The sequence below is a fragment of the Sapajus apella genome, unplaced genomic scaffold (genome assembly GCF_009761245.1).
Source record: "Sapajus apella isolate SASKATOON/1434 unplaced genomic scaffold, GSC_monkey_1.0 scaffold94, whole genome shotgun sequence".
NCBI lineage: Eukaryota > Metazoa > Chordata > Mammalia > Primates > Cebidae > Sapajus > Sapajus apella.
This window is the reverse complement of record NW_022437034.1, coordinates 3,275,015-3,290,771: the sequence shown is the minus strand read 5'-3', so window position 1 is coordinate 3,290,771 and position 15,757 is coordinate 3,275,015. Positions and strand designations below refer to the sequence as shown.

Genomic DNA, 15,757 nt, shown 5'->3' with positions numbered 1-15,757 from the left:
ACAGCTCTGCTCACCCACACCCCACAGTGTGACCTCTGCACATCTCTGCTCCTTTGGGCTGAGGCAGAGCTCAGGACAAAGGGGGCAGCTGCGGGTGGCTTCTCATGTCCCGCACCCCCCGCTCCCCCTGCTCCCCCCGCTCCCAGAGCCCCTCCTGGAGCCCTGCATGGAGGAAGCGGGCAGCTGGTCCTTGGCACTGCCAGCCTCCAGGCCTGGGCAGCCCCCTCCTTGCCTGCCTGGCAGAGCTTCCACCAAGAGTGTCCTGGGACTATTTGGTGTTTTTTAGCAACTGTCTCTGCCTCACAGAGGAAAGGGAGGAAGCCAGATACGCTGAGTTTTCATGCCAGGGAGCTGGGCTGGGTGGGGGCGCTCTGCCTCTGGCCATGAGAGGCCCCTGCAGCCGGAGCTGGGTGAGAAGTTCTCCTTGTGCCTTAGGTCTCGGAGAGTGTTGCAGCGAGAAGGGAGATCTGTGCGGGGCATCGGGAGACCTGGGTTCTGTGACGGGAGGACCTGGGTCAGGTCACGTCCTGTCTCTGAGCTTTCTCCTGCACAAAGAGGGGGCTGGATGAGGTGACCTCGTAGGACCCTTTCGGGTCCTCTGCCTCTGAGGATTTGAAGCTGTAATAACCTGGGAAGCCTCACACAGGCCTGGCCTTCCTGCTCACCTTTGCAGCCTGGATGAGAGGCCTTCCTCCCGCCCACTCACATGGTGGGCAGAGGTCAGGAGAGGGGACTGACAAGGTGGGGCCTTGGCAGGAGACAGACAGTGCACTGTTTCTCAGGCGGTTTCTGGGACACCCAGGGCACAGGCGTGAGAAGCACTGTTCCGGGCAGTGAGGGACCCTTGGACATCTGTTCTGGTGGTGGGGCTGGGGCTGGGCAGGATATGGAGTGGGGGTGCCCCCACCCTCTCAAAGCCACAGGCCCCTACTACTCCTAAGGCCAGTTTTAAGCTCTCCGTGGTGAAGACATAGAATATTGGCCTCTTACTGGGGTTCCTGAGGGTCGGAGGGTCAGAGGGCCACACCCATGGCCACATGATGAGGAAGGGGACCCCAGGAACGCTAGAGGGCCTCACGCTAACATCCCCATCTCTCTCCCTTTCTTGCTCTGCTCTGTTTCTGATGGCCTGCTGCTGTTCCCTGATCTCCAGGAAGTGGAGGTGAGTACTGCCTGGGGCCCTGCTCGGTGAGGTCTCCGCGGAGCGCACCCCTCCCCTCCTGTCCCTCCACACCCTCACTCTGGCTTGCCTTCCCTGCTAGCCTCTGGTGTGGCATGGGGGCAGTAAGAAGCTCATGGGAGAGGCTGGAAAGGATTCTGGACATGGGTTTACAGGAATAGAGATGTGGGGGAGGCAGCTGGCATGGCCTGGGTGGGCAGGGGTCAGCCACCAGGATGACGGCCGCTGGCACGTGGCATCACCAGCCGAGGCCTCTCCTCTCTTTGGCCTCATAGTTGAAGCTCTGGGATGTGGATCTTAGCCCTTCCCTTCTCCCTTGTCCCTCCCTGTCCTCTAGGACGACTACATCAAGAGCTGGGAGGACAATCAGCAAGAAGAAGGTAACATGATCCTCCCAGGTGGGGAAGGTGATTGACACGTGTGAAGACTTGAGACCTGAGGGCAAGCCCTGACCCCACTTGGGGGCTCCTTGAGCAGCCAGGCCCCAGTGGGGATGGGACTTCTGGGCTCAGGAGCTCTGGTTATCAAGGCCTGCTGGAGGGAGAGGCCATCCAGCTCAGAAGTGGGGCTGGAGGTTCCTGGGTTCTCCCAGGTGACCTGTGTCCTGACCCTGTGTCCCCGCAGCCCTGGACACCACCAAGGACCCCTGCCAGAAGGTGAAGTGCAGCCGCCACAAGGTGTGCATCGCCCAGGGCTACCAGCGGGCCATGTGCATCAGTCGCAAGAAGCTGGAGCACAGGTGAGGGTTAGAGGGGGTGGGAGCCCAGGAGGGGGTGTGGTCAAAGAGCAAGGGCTCAACTGACCTTCTCTTTATGAACAGTTATCTACTGCTGTGAAATAAATTTAAAAACTTAGTGCTTAAAACAGCAGGTTGTATTACCTCACATCATTTCTGAGGGTTGGAATCCAGAAGTGGTTCTCTTAGATGGTTCTGGCTCAGGGTCTGTTATGAGGTTATAATCAAGGTGCTGACTGGGGCTGTTTCTTCTGAAAACCTGTCAGGGGCTAGAGGATCCACTTCTATGCTCACTCTTATGCTGTTGGTGACAGGCCTTAGTTTCTGGTCATGTGGACCCCTCCACAGGGATGCTTGAGCATCCTCACAACATGGCGGCTGCCTTCACCTAAAGTAAGTCATCCAAGAGAAGAGTGAGGAGAAAGCCACGCCATATGAGAACAATTACCAAACACTGTAGGGTCCAGGGAAAGTCACATGTACTTTTTGGGCCTTGATGTAGTATCTCTAAGACAAATAGGTTAGACCAGATAATTTGAAGTTCCTTTGAGCTCTGACATGCAGTGACTTCATGAAATATTTAAGGTGGTAGCTTGTGAGGGGTTGTAGCTTGCAGAGGAGAAAGGAATGAGGGACATTTAAGGAAGCCTTAGCTCTGGCTGGGTGCGGTGCCTCACACCTGTAATCCCAGCACTTTGGGAGGCCGAGGTGAGTGGATCACCGGAGGTCAGGAGTTCGAGACCAGCCTGACCAATATGGTGAAACCCCATCTCTACTAAAAATACAAAATTAGCTAGGCATGGTGGCGTGAGCTGGTAGTCCCAGCTACTTGGGAGGCTGAGGCAGGAGAATTGCTTGAACCCAGGAGGCAGAGATTTCAGTGAGCCAAGATCACACCACTGCACTCCAGCCTGGGTGACAGAGTGGGATTCCGTCTCAAAAAAAAAAAAAAAAGGAAGCCTTAGCTCCAGCCCAAGAACAAGACTCTGTCTGGCTCCAAGGCCCTGAGAAAGGTTCCAGTTCCTTCTTTCTCTCCGGAATCACAGAAGATGAGAGATGGGGTTGCAGTCTTCGAAGCCTGTGGGGGGCTTGGCTGATGATATAACGCATGAAGAATGCTTGATCACAGGCCGCTCTGTGGAGCACAGGCCTGGTGGAAAGCAGGCAGCTGTTTCTCGGCCCTGGCCCATTACAGCTATGCGGGAATGTGGGTCCAGGACTCCCACATCTTCCATTTTTCAAAGACAGGCCAGGAATCCAGGTATTGATATGAACTGTCCCATTTGGTAAATGTTAGTGAATAAATAACTCAATTAAAAAAAAAAAAAAACAACCCTTGGTGGCCAAGTATGGCCCAGGGGTCATCAGTTTACACCCTCAGCATTAGTCTGACCCCTTAAGTGAAATGCAACTCCCTTTTACCTCTGGCGGTCAGCCCTAGAGTTGCTACCTGAAGGCCCCGTGGGACTCAGTGACCCCTGGAAGAGGGGAAGCTGGGGAATTTGTGCCCTGCCCAGTTGGTTCCACCCTTCTGAGCTGGAGGAGGGTCTGGCAGGGGTGCGGGGAGGGTGGGCAGGGGCAGGGAGGGCTGATCTGCTGGAGACCGCTGCCGCCTTCCTGTTGGAACAGGTCTCCTCAGCCCTCCCTTGCCCTGCTCCTTCCTCATTTTCACATCCTCCCCGGTGTGCTCCCCACCTTCTTGTGTAGGATCAAGCAGCCCACCGTGAAACTCCATGGAAACAAAGACTCCATCTGCAAGCCCTGCCACATGGCCCAGCTTGCCTCTGTCTGCGGCTCAGATGGCCACACTTACAGCTCTGTGGTGAGGAGCCCTGGCCCCAGGTAGGGTAAGGGATGGGGTCACCCCAGGCCACAGGAAGCAGAGAGGACGACCCAGCTGGGGCCTCCCCAGGGGTTTCCAGGACTGAAGTGGGGCCAGATGGCAAGGTCAGTGCGTGCAATGCAGCCAGACATACTAGGGCCACCTGCAGCCCTGGCTGTCCCTGATCTCGGACAGGTGCAGGTAGGGAGTGGGGCCTGGAGGAGACACTGTGGACTGGTAACCACAAGTCAAAGGAGCTGAGGGAAGGCCTCAGTCAAGTGTGGAGGGCTGTGGAAGCAGCTCTGGTGTCCAGTTAAGGGCAAAGAAAGGAGGATGTTCACAGGGTGGCGCCAGTGCTCACCAGTGAGCAGAGGCTTTCTGGGGCAGCAGGAAATGATCCTCCATAAGGAGGTGATGGAAGAAGGAACTGACTAGGAGAATGAATTTGCACCTTATGGATTTTTGTGAGGATTTCAGGATACGATATTTGTGAAAACATTTAAAACATTTTAGGCTGGTCATGGTAGCTCACGCCTGTAATCCCAGCACTTTGGGAGGCTGAGACGGGTGGATTGTTTGAGTCCAGGAGTTTGAGACCAGCCTGGGCAACAGAGTGAGACCCTGTCTCTACAAAAAATACAAAAATTAGCGGGGTGCGGTGGTGCATGCCTGTGATTCCAGCTATTTGGGAGGCTGAGGTGGAGGCCAGGAGTTCGAGGCTGCAGTGAGCTGTAATTGCACCACTGCACTCCAGCCTGGGCAACAGAGTGAGACCTCGTCTCAAAGAAAACAAAAGTACCATAGAAATGCAGGTGCCGATGATGAATGTTTTTACTGGCAACAAGAAATAGGGAATTTCTGGGTTTGGGAACGGCACTGACAGCTGACTCGGGGCGGGTGCCAGGGCTGAGGGGCCTTCTTGGAGTGAGATGTAGATTTCAGTCACCCACTGTGGTGATGATTGACATTGCTGTGGGGATGAGGTCACCCAGGGAGAAGAAAGAGAGGAGAGGGAGAGAATGAGCAAGAGGCCAGGGCAGAGGCTGCATTTAGGAGGTGGGAGGGGTACAGAGGAGGCAGCAGAGCTGGCGAAGGGGAGGAGGGAAGAGGAGAGAGTGTTCTACGACCCAAGGCCAGGGCGAGGCCTGGCCAGGACGCTGCAGTACCATCCGTCCCAGGGTCACGCCATCCTGTGGGGAGGTGGAGGTTGGCAGGAAGTCTGATTTTCATCCCAGCCTGTGGCCTTGGGCAAGTCACTGGGTCTCTCTGTGCCTTGCTGTTCTCTGCTGAGCAGGAGAAACCTAAGCCTCCCCAGTGAGGTAACGTCGTTGAGCGCTGTGATGACCCGCTTCACATTAGCAGCCACCCCAGGAGGAGAAAGAAATATGACCAAGAGAAAAGGCTTTCATGACAAGGAGCACACAAGCCCCTCCCAGAGCCTGGCTTTAGCAGGCGGCCGTGGCAGAAGCGGTTCTTAGCGAGGGCTGGGGCATTGTCAGATGCTCCGTAGGCAGTGCTGTTTCTATCAGGACCGCTGAGAAAAGTCCACCAGGGCGACTGTGGGGAGATTATCCAAGGGACAGGCCATGAGAGCCAGCGGGGCAACAGACAGCTAACACAGGGGAGGGGCAACAGGGGTAGGGGAGGGGAGACCATGTCCTGGGAGGGACAGATCCTTAGAGAGGACCGAGCAGGTTCACCGGAGCCTGTGTGTCTGGGACCAGCTCTGGGCCCCGCCTCCTGGGCCTTGCCTCTCTCCACTCGGTGCCTGGGTCTGCATAGGGACCAAGAGGGCCCTTCCAGATGTTCATGGGGGCTCCACGGGGGAGGAATCAGATGTGGCTGCCACGGGAGGCTTGAAGGTGTCCCCAGCTGTGGGGACCCCTGGGGTAAGCCCTTAGCCCCCCATCCCACCTGTCCCCGTGTGTGCAGTGTAAGCTGGAACAGCAGGCCTGCCTGAGCAGCAAGCAGCTGGCGGTGCGATGCGAGGGCCCCTGCCCCTGCCCCACGGAGCAGGCCGCCACCTCCACTGCTGACGGCAAAACAGGTGAGGAGAGCACTGGGCCCCTAGGCTGGGGGCACTGCAGGCTGCCCGGCACCTCCTTCAGGGCTTGGGGGTGGCAGAAGAGGTGTGCAGAGCAAGAGGGAAGTGGCAACAATGCAGAAAGGCTTGAGGGAGCTGTGAGGTCAGAGGCCCAGATGAACACAGAGCAGGAGGCTTGGGCCCTCATTTCTCCCCTGGGTACCTGGAAGGTGGGCAGAGGGAGGGACTCAGCCATGGGGAGCTGGGGCTGGGTGTTCTTCATGCCAGGAAGGTGTGGGTGGGGAGCTGGGAGAGGAAGCCCCTGATTTCCACCTTCCCTTCTGCTGCCGCCTCCCTGACCCCTGCGCAGCATCCTGGCCTGTAAGGCAGGATCCCAGACTGAGATTGAGCCTGCTTCTCCACCGCACATTCGCCCTCCATGCCTTCTCTCTGTTCTGCAGAGACCTGCACCGGTCAGGACCTGGCTGACCTGGGAGATCGGCTGCGGGACTGGTTCCAGCTCCTTCACGAGAACTCCAAGCAGAATGGCTCAGCCAGCAGCGCAGCCAGCCCTGCCGGCGGTATGGGAGCTTGCTGCTTCACCTGGAGGAGGGAGGGAGGTAGGGAAGGGGCTGAGGACACAGTGTGTGCTGGGCCAGCCTGACCTTGTTCCCTCCTGCTGGACTCTGGGCTCTACAATCTGAGTCCCAAAAGAGCCTTCACCCTGAAGAAGTCACCTTCCACCAGAGCAGAGCAGGAGGGATACCGGTTAGCTAGTAGGAAGAACTTTTTTTTTTTTTTTTTTTGAGACAGAATCTTATTCTGTCGCCCAGGCTGGAGTGCAGTGGCATGATCTCGGCTCACTGCAACTTCCACCTCCCGGGTTCAAGCGATTCTTCTGCCTCAGCCTCCTGAGTAGCTGGGATTACAGGTGCCCACCACCACACCCAGCTAATTTTTTGTACAGATGGGGGTTTCACCATGTTGGCCAGGCTACTCTCGAACTCCTGACCTCGTGATTTGCCCGCCTTGGCCTCCCAAAGTGCTGGGATTACAGGTGTGAACCACCATGCCTGGCCCAGAAGAACTTAACACAAGTGGAGAGAGCTTAAATCCTGACACAGGCAGCCCAGGGAAAGTAGGAATCATTTTCCCTGAAGGACTTTCAGAGCAGGGTTTTGGATGGTTCAGGCATAGTCCTATGTGGAGGTGGAAGGAAGGACCTTTAACCATTCTTGAGTTTCTCAATCCCATGGTTAGATTCCAAGCTGCCCAGACCCAGAACAGAGGGCTGGGGCGGATGGCGAGGTGGAGGGATGGTGGGATGGAGAGATGGCTGAACAGCCAGATGAAGTGTGCCTGAATCCTGCTCTTTCCAGGGCTGGACAAGAGCCTGGGGGCCAGCTGCAAGGACTCCATTGGCTGGATGTTCTCCAAGCTGGACACCAGTGCTGACCTCTTCCTGGACCAGACGGAGCTGGCCGCCATCAACCTGGACAAGTACGAGGTCTGCATCCGTCCCTTCTTCAACTCCTGTGACACCTACAAGGATGGCCGGGTCTCCACTGCTGAGTGGTGCTTCTGCTTCTGGAGGGAGAGTGAGTGCGGCCCCTCTCCCAGGCCCCTGCCTCACCCAAGTGGGCTCTACCTGAAGTTCCAGGGGAGGTCAGAGTGGCTCATTTCTTGGCCACTTCTCCAGGCTCAGCACTTTCCAGCTTGCCCACTTCCTGCCCTCCCTCAGGGCTTCATCCTTTAAGGCCCAGGAAAGTCAACACTTTCAGCTCCCTTCCCTGGCAGCCTCCCAAGTGGATCCAGATTTTTTGGGTCCTGAAGCTTATATTCTTTTGGAGGTCTTCCTTAAAGAGTTTAAAAAAAAAAATCCCAGGCCAGTGCAGTGGCTTACGCCTGTAATCCCAGCACTTTGGGAGGCCAAGGTGGGTGGATCACAAGGTCAGGAGTTTGAGACCAGCCTGGCCAACATAGTGAAACCCCGTCTCTACTAAAAAAAAAGAAAAAAAAAAAAAAAGAAAGAAAGAAAGAAAAAAAATACCAGCACTTTGGGAGGCCAAGGTGGGTGGATCACTTGACCCCAGGAGTTCGAGACCAGCCTAAGCAATATAGGGAGACCTTATCTCTATGAAAAAAAAAAAATTAGCTGAGCATGGTGGCATGTGTTTGTGGTCCCAGCCACTTGGGAGGATGAGGTGGGAGGATCACTTGAGCCTAGATGGCCGAGGCTGCAGTGAGCTGAGATTGTGCCACTGCACTCCAGCCTGAGCAACATACAAATGTAAACTTTCTGGGGCCCCTCAGAGGGCTTGGGAAAGGGCTGTACAAGTGAGGGTCTTCGAGCTAAAGAAGATTTGCGTCTCAGTGACTCTTCTTTAGGGCACATCTTATATTTTGTGCCCCCAATAAGTGATTTCCTATGTTATCATCAGCCTTCGAGACGTGATGAGATTTCTCAGCTGACTATACCTGAAACCAGAGCTTTCGGGCCAGAGTCATCTCTGGGGAAATTGAGGTCCCCAGGGCCCACCTGACCTGTGTGGCTGGAGCTGGGGCAGCCCTGGGGTTCCTCGCTGGATGGGTCCCTCCTATCCCTGTGGAAGAAGTGCAGCATTGGCAAGGCTTCAGCCCGGGCCCCTCCATACACTAGTCAAGGAGCCCTGGAAAGTGACCAGATCTTTCCGAGTTCTGCCTCTTCCTCCCCATCAGGAAATAACAATCCCTACCTTGGAGACGGCTGTGAGGATGAGCCAAGAAAATCTGTGCAGAGCACCATGTAATTCACAAATCCCTCTGCAAATGCGTGGTGTTGTGATCTGTTTCACAGCCCGACTGCCCCGCCTTCCTGCCGCCTGCACTGCTCTAGCACTCTGACTTCCCGGGCCTTTGAAACCCACTCCATCCATTCTGTGCAGCAGCCTTCTTGGGCAGGAGGCTGGGAACTGTCCTTAATTTACAACCAGGCAGACCTCCAGCTTGGAGAGGTGGGGACTTCCCAAGGTCACAGACAGGTTAGAGGTTGGCGGCCATTACAGTCATGCATCACTTAATGAGAGGGGATGCATTCTGAGAAATACATCACGAGGTGACGTTGCCACTGTGCAAGCAGCATGGCAGTACTTACACAGACCTTGGTGGCACGGCCTCCTGCACACCTGGCCCAGTGCTCCCAGGCTGCAACCTGTGTAGCATGTTATGTACTGAATACTGCAGGCAGTTGTAACACAATGGTAAGCATTTGTGCATCTAAATATAGCTAAACATAGGCGGGGCACAGTGGCTTACCCCTGTAATCCCAGCACTTTGGGAGGCTGAGGCAGGTGGGTCATCTGAGGTCAGGAGTTTGAGACAACCTGACCAACATTGTGGAATCCCACTGTACTAAAAATACAAAAATTAGCCAGAAGTGGTGGCAAGCACCTGTAATCCCAGCTACTCAGGAGGCTGAGGCAAGGAGAATCACTTGAACCCAGGAGGCGTAGGTTGCAGTGAGCTGAGATTGCACCATTGCACTCCAGCCAGAACTCCATCTCAAAGTAAAATAAACATAGCTAAACATAGAAAAGGTACAGTAAAGGGCTGGGCGAGGTGGCTTACACCTGTAAGCCCAACACTTTGGGAGACCGAGGTGGGCGGATCATGAGGTCAGGAGTTAGAGACCAGCTTGGCCAAAATAGTGAAACTCCGTCTCTCCTAAAAATACAAAATTAGCTGGGCGTGGTGGTGGGCACCTGTAATCCCAGCTACTCAGGAGGCTGAGACAGGAGAATTGTTTGAATCCAGGAGGCAGAGTTTGCAGTGAGCTGAGGTTGCATCATTGCACTCCAGCCTGGGCAACAGTGCGAAACTCCATCTCAAAAAGTAGAAAAGGAACAGTAAAAGTAGTGCCGTCATCTTATGGGGCCACCGTCGATTGTTGATTGAAGCATTTCAGGCCTGGGAGTTCTAACATTCCCTTTAACATTACATTCCCCTGGGGTCTCTCACCCTTGGGTGTCTGTGTGCTCACGCCACCTCCTCTTCTGAATCCTGTGACTCCTCTCATGGGTCCCTAAGACTTCTTGGGGACTTCAGGTCATCCACAGCTGTGGGATGGGTCCCCTAATGAGAGACTGGGTGTTTTCACGCCACAGAGCCCCTGTGCTTCTCACCCCTGCTGTGGGGTGGCCCGTGTCAGAAACGGGCCGTTTTCAACTTGCAGAGCCCCTGCCTGAGCCTTGAAGGGCTCAGTGTGTCCCCCCAGCACCAGGGGACAGCCCCATCAGAGGCTACTTCTCTCCCCACAGAGCCTCCCTGCCTGGCAGAGCTGGAGCGCGTCCAGATCCAGGAGGCTGCCAAGAAGAAGCCAGGTGAGGGGCCAGGCCAGGCGCTAGAGGAGGAGGTGCGGGGCGGCTTCCTAGGTTCCTCTGAGACCCGGTGGCTCCAGCCTTGGGCCTCATGGCAGATGTGGAGCCCAGAGGAGGCCCTGGCCCAGGAAGATGGGAGAGGGATGCCCGCTCCTGTGTCTCTCCTTGTGGTGGGGCAGGGCCTCCCAATCCGCCCCTAGAAAAACATGTTTTAGGCACCAGTTTTATGCCCATCCATTGCCAGAGCTGGAGGTTGGGATACAGAAGGATGCTGGAACCCTCTACTGAGTTCAGTTTCCTTCAGCAAGCAGGGGACTAATGTTTGAGGGAGGCTGCTCCATGAGAGACACTCACTCACGTACTCCAAGCCCAGCTCAGAGCGGATGGCAAGACAGACGCACTCCCCAGCTTTATGACCCTTAGCTTGGGCCAGTCGGGAAACACACAACACACAAATGGACACACCAAAAAGACAGTACTAGCAGGGAGACCTGTACACGGGTGCCCAGGAGCTGCAGCGGGGGCCTGCAGGAAGTGGGTGGGCCTGGAGGCAGGTTGGACTCAGAGGGGCTGGGAGGAGAAGGCTGGGCTTTCCCAGCGGGGGACAGCAGGCTGGAGGAGCTCCGGGAGGATGGAGAGCGTCGAACCTGGTGAAGTCAGACTGGTTGTCCTAGAAGACTCGGGCCACGGAGTCAGGGAAGGATGGGGCCGATGGGAGCTGGCACAGGGGCCGGAGTGGTGGTTCAAGCAAGTGGGTTTCCTCATCTTTAGCAAGTAGAACTGGAAGAATTGCTGGCTGGGATCCAGCCCTCGGCATCTGGGCCTGTTGGGGGGTCAGCACCTGGTCTGGATGGGCTCTGGGGGTGCATACACCCCTGCTCATGCATGAGGCTCTGAGGTCAACTCTCTGAGGAGTCCATAGCCCGGGTCCCTGCTCTGACCCTGCCTGGCCCTGTCCCATTCAGGAGTCTTCATCCCGAGCTGTGATGAGGACGGCTACTACCGGAAGATGCAGTGTGACCAGAGTAGCGGTGACTGCTGGTGTGTGGACCAGCTGGGCCTGGAGCTGACCGGCACCCGCACACATGGGAGCCCTGACTGCGGTATGCACCGGGGGGCTCGGGCCTGCTGGGGGCTGGGGACTGGGGGGCCCTTGTTGTGGGATACCAGGCTGGGGCATGCCAGAAGCTCCCTCACCCCCTGTTGGCTTGTTCCCTTCACAGATGACATCGTGGGTTTTTCGGGGGACTTTGGGAGTGGTGTCGGCTGGGAGGATGAGGAGGAGAAGGAGACGGAGGAAGCAGGCGAGGAGGCCGAGGAGGAGGAGGGCGAGGCAGGCGAGGCTGACGACGGGGGCTACATCTGGTAGATGCCCTCAGGAGGTGGCAGCCAGGGGGACTCGACAGCAGAGCTCTGAGCAGCAGCAGGCAGATTCAGGAATGGATCCGGAATTGTGGTCAGAAGGACCTTGCTCCACCGGGAGGATGGGGAGTGCGAGTGTGCATGGCATGCGTATGGCACAGATGGCTGGGACAGTGACAGTGTGAGTGTGTGTGTGTGTGCGCGTGTGTGTGGCATGCGCTGACAAATGTGTCCTTGATCCACACTGCTCCTGGCAGAGTGAGTCACCCAAAGGCCCCTTCGGCCTCCTTGTAGCTGTTTTCTTTCCATTTGTTGTTGGGTTTAAAATACATTCACACACAAATACAAATTGACAGGTCAAAATCCATGAAATGAGATGCCCCCAGCCGCGTCCCCCAGCCCAGTCCTGACCCCTTGGGTTCCTACCCTGGCTCCACCGATCCTGCCTGCCCTTCTCCCTCCCCATTCTGAGGTCATGCTCTGGCCTGCGAGCCTGTCCCTATTGCAAAGGGGAGGGAGGGCAGGGGCTGTCTACCGACTCAGGTCCTCCAACACTGAGCCAATGTGGTGTGACATCCCTGCCAGCCTCGGATAGGACCGGCTGGGATGCCCAGCCACAGCAAGCCCTGTCCTTTTGCCGGATCCCCAAGCATGGTTAGGAGAGTGACAAAGGTGGTGAAAGAAGAGGAGGGCAGCAGCTGAGAGGTGGGGGGGGAGCCTTGCCAAGCTGTCCCAGGTCTGTCCCAGGTGGTTTGGGTAGAGCAGGGTGAGGAGAGGGGGTCGGCTCAGCAGGAGGAGGCTGTGGCTGCAGAGCCTGGGGGAGCTTTTAGGAGTCTAGATGGGGCGGCTCTGAATCCCAGACCCTGGAATAGCCTGGCCCTTTTCTCTGGGTCTCATGATGGACTCATGTCCTGGGCTGCTCTCTTGGGGACAGTGGGCGGTGGTTACATGGTTGACCTCTGCCTGGCTCCCATGGGGTGCTGCTCCTGTCTCCATCACCCTTGCTGGGGTCCTCTTGTCCACTTCAGGGTGCCTGAGGGCCAGGAGCAGCAGGTGAGGAGCCTGGGTCTGGGCTAGGGGTGTGTGTGCCCATTTCCTCCCGGACCCTTAACACTCCCCTCCTGCCCCGACCAACAGAGAGACCTGTCCCTGAGACCCCAGAGGGAAGCAGCCGCTGAAAGCTGCAGGCTTTCCATGCCGAGACCGTGATCTTCCTCCTGCCGGAGGAGAGCCACCACTGGCGTGTCCAGTCCCCCTCCCCTCCGCCCTGGGGTTTCCTTCTAGCCGCTCTGAGGATCCCTAGGGCTTCCCCAGCAGAGGGGCTTCCCCAAGCTCTGTTTGGAAGCCTGCAGAGTGCAAAAGTTGTGAGAAGCCAGAGGGGACGGGACAGGGGCAGCCGGGCTCTGAGGCCACACCGGGCTGTCACGTCCTGAGCAGGGTGAGCTCACTTCTCTAGATGAGAAGAGATCCTGTGTATTGCGTTCGTTTGTTTGTTGTGTTCTCCCACCCGTCCGGTTCTCCCCATCAAAGCAGATTCCTCAACACCTTTGGTGGAACATTTCTACCCAGACTTGGGCCTGTGATGCCCTTCAGTGCGTGGTGAGCGCAGTGTGCGTGTGTGTGTCTGCGTGTGAACCTAGGGGCCATCCTGGTGACCCTGGAGCGTGAGCAGGGGCCCCAGAGTGTGAGGAGGGGCCCCCTGAATGCTGGGTGGGTGGCGGGTGTGGGTCCATGCATGATGCTCTCTGGGTGAGGCTCCCAACCTGGCTGTTCCCAGCCTCCCAGCATCTGTGAGCATCTGTTGGACTTTACAAAAGAGCCTCTCCCTGTCCACCCCTCACTCTGCCCTAGAATCAACATCTTCCGAGTCCTTCCTGGGGGAAATTGCAGAGCTCCACTTAGCCCCATAAACCGCTTCCCATTCTGCAGCCCAGTTCTGATTGTTGAGGTGTCCCAGACCCCCCAGTCTCCTGCTGTCCTCTCTCTGCCCTCCACCTCCTCCTCTAGTCCCGGCTCAGTTCAGGGAAATGCTGTTCCTCATCAGCGCTCTGCTCTCTGAGGCGGCCGCACCTCCTGCTCGGAGCTACTTGAAACTTCTGCTCTTGCTAGGATTGGAGCCTATCTCTTCCCTCTGCCCCAGCTGGAGTTCTGGAACTTTCCTCCTGTGGGGGGAGCTGTTAAGGATGCTGCAGGGCCTGGGGAGGGAAGGTGTGCAGAGGAAGGGTGTCCCCTCTCCTCCTGATGTCACCCTCTGCTCGTGGGGTGCATACCTCTCTCTGTGTCTTCTCCTGGCTGTGCACGTTTGTGTGTCCTTGTAAATACATTTTAGGAAGAAAGCAAAAAGCATTGAAGTAGGCTGTGGCAGCATGGCAGGGCTTCAGCCTTGCCTGCCTCTGAAGCCCCCGCATTACTTGTCACCCCACTGAGACTGGGCCCTCCAAAGGTACACAAAACAGCAGTTCCCAGTGGGGCTGAAGGTCGGCCTCAAAGTGGCTTCTTGTGAGACGAGGTTAAGGTTTCCTCATGAGCAAGGTTGCAGATCGGTCCTTCCTCAGCTCCTGGATTTGTGCCCTTGACCCAGGGGCCTGCCGCCCAGCCCCTCCAGCACCCTCTCCTTGAATGCCTTGCTCCTTCCTGCCCCCGCTCCCCTGGCTTAGGCAGGTAGGGGAATCAGGGCCGTGCTGGAACAAACCCAACCGTGCGTTCAAAGAATGGTTCTCTTGGTTCTGGAACTCCCCTTGGCTGCCCCAGGCCTCCTTGACCTGCGGGTGTTGGGGGAGGTGGAGACCTGAGAGTGGGTGGGTTGGAGCAGAGAAAATAAATGTGCCTTGAGAGACCACTCAGAGAGGGTCCAAGGATGATGGAGAAGGAAGCACACCTGGGAGCTTGGAAAGGAGGGGCAGTGGGTGGGAGTGGGCAGGGCATCTCGACTGCCCCCCACCATTGTCCCGCACGTGGGAGCTGGTCACACCCCTTCACTCCAGCCCACCTGGCTGCAGCGGGCAGCCACCCACTCAGCCTTTCACGGGCTCCACCTGCTTCCAGCTTCATCTCAGAGGGGATGGCGTCTGTTAGCATCAACACAGAGACCCTCTGCTTCACCAAAGCCGGAGCCCCCAGCCCTTGGGGAGAAGGAATGGCTAAGCTTTGATACCTGGGGTCATCGACAGGCTGCGGGCTGGTGGCAGTCCCAGGGGAGAGACACTGCGGGTACAGAAGGAGACCCCGACATTACGAGGACGTTCCCAGTAGAGCAAACTGCTTTCCAGCCTGAAGCCTGCTTAAACTGTGTGGTGTGCAATAACTGAGCTTAGAGTTAGGAATTGTATTCAAGTGCTTGGATTTCCGTCTGTAGATTTTAAGTGCTGAAATCGTATCTCTCCGTAATTTTAGATGTATTTTAAAAAAATCAAAAAACAAAGTGTTAGACTGTGTGTGCATTGATGGGCACTCAAGCGTCCCGTGAGTCACCGTGCCGTCCCTTTCCCCTGCGCCCCTGTCCTCTCACGCCCCGCCCCACCTCCACCTGGGGACCCTGCCTCGTGTCCTCTTTATCTGCCTATTACTCAGCCTAAGGAAACAAGTACACTCCACACATGCATAAAGAAAGCAAATGTTATTTTTAAGAAAATGGAAAATAAAAACTTTATAAACACCATCTGCTGGGAATACTCTCATTATTCTTACCCTTGGCACTATTTTTCACAAAAACAGCATTTATGGCTGGGCACGGTGGCTCACACCTGTAATCCCAGCAGTTTGGGAGGCTGAGGAAGGACAATCGCTTGAGCCCAGTAGTTTGAGACTGGCCTAGGCAACATAGCAATGTAGGTATCAAAAAAAAAAAAAAATTTTTTTTTTAATTAGTCTGGGAAGGGGAGGGGCAGTGGGTGAGGCTAAGGATTGCTTGAGTCTAGGAGGTCGAGGCTGCAGTGAGCTATGGTTGTGCCATTGCCCTTGAGCCTGGGCAACAGAGGGAGACTGTATCTCTAAAAAAATAAAATTAAAATACAATACAGCACAATTCAGTGACATTTAGGACATTTGCAGTGTCGTCAGCCATCATCACAGTGCAGCTCCAGAGCTTTTTCATCCAGAGTGTGAGCTTTTCAAAGGCTTCCGCCTCCTCTTAGCAAATGGCTTGCAGGAAAGGTGAAACCAAGTGAGATCATGCCATCAGTGGAGTACGTTTTGGGTTCTTACATGCTTGTCAGCATTATGATTCTAATATTTAAAAACCGTTTAAGACAGTCTCCCTCTGCCGCCCAGACTGAGGTCC

The 15,757-nt window shown here is 56.1% G+C and overlaps 1 protein-coding gene across 2 annotated transcripts in view; it reads left to right on the top strand.

The window, feature by feature from the left end:
- SPOCK2 (SPARC (osteonectin), cwcv and kazal like domains proteoglycan 2) overlaps positions 1–15,136 on the top strand; it is a 30,095-nt gene extending 14,959 nt beyond the window's left edge. Inside the window, exons 3-12 of one of the 2 annotated variants that reach the window (XM_032256288.1) lie at positions 1,154–1,162; positions 1,518–1,560; positions 1,805–1,919; positions 3,624–3,738; positions 5,671–5,785; positions 6,223–6,342; positions 7,141–7,359; positions 10,057–10,119; positions 11,082–11,219; positions 11,340–15,136. In XM_032256288.1, coding sequence (XP_032112179.1) covers positions 1,154–1,162; positions 1,518–1,560; positions 1,805–1,919; positions 3,624–3,738; positions 5,671–5,785; positions 6,223–6,342; positions 7,141–7,359; positions 10,057–10,119; positions 11,082–11,219; positions 11,340–11,485 — 1,083 coding nt within the window. In that variant the 3' untranslated portion in view covers positions 11,486–15,136. The remainder of the gene's footprint in view (positions 1–1,153; positions 1,163–1,517; positions 1,561–1,804; positions 1,920–3,623; positions 3,739–5,670; positions 5,786–6,222; positions 6,343–7,140; positions 7,360–10,056; positions 10,120–11,081; positions 11,220–11,339) is intronic. The other variant, XM_032256289.1, reaches the window with a different exon arrangement.
- Positions 15,137–15,757: the final 621 nt, after the last annotated feature.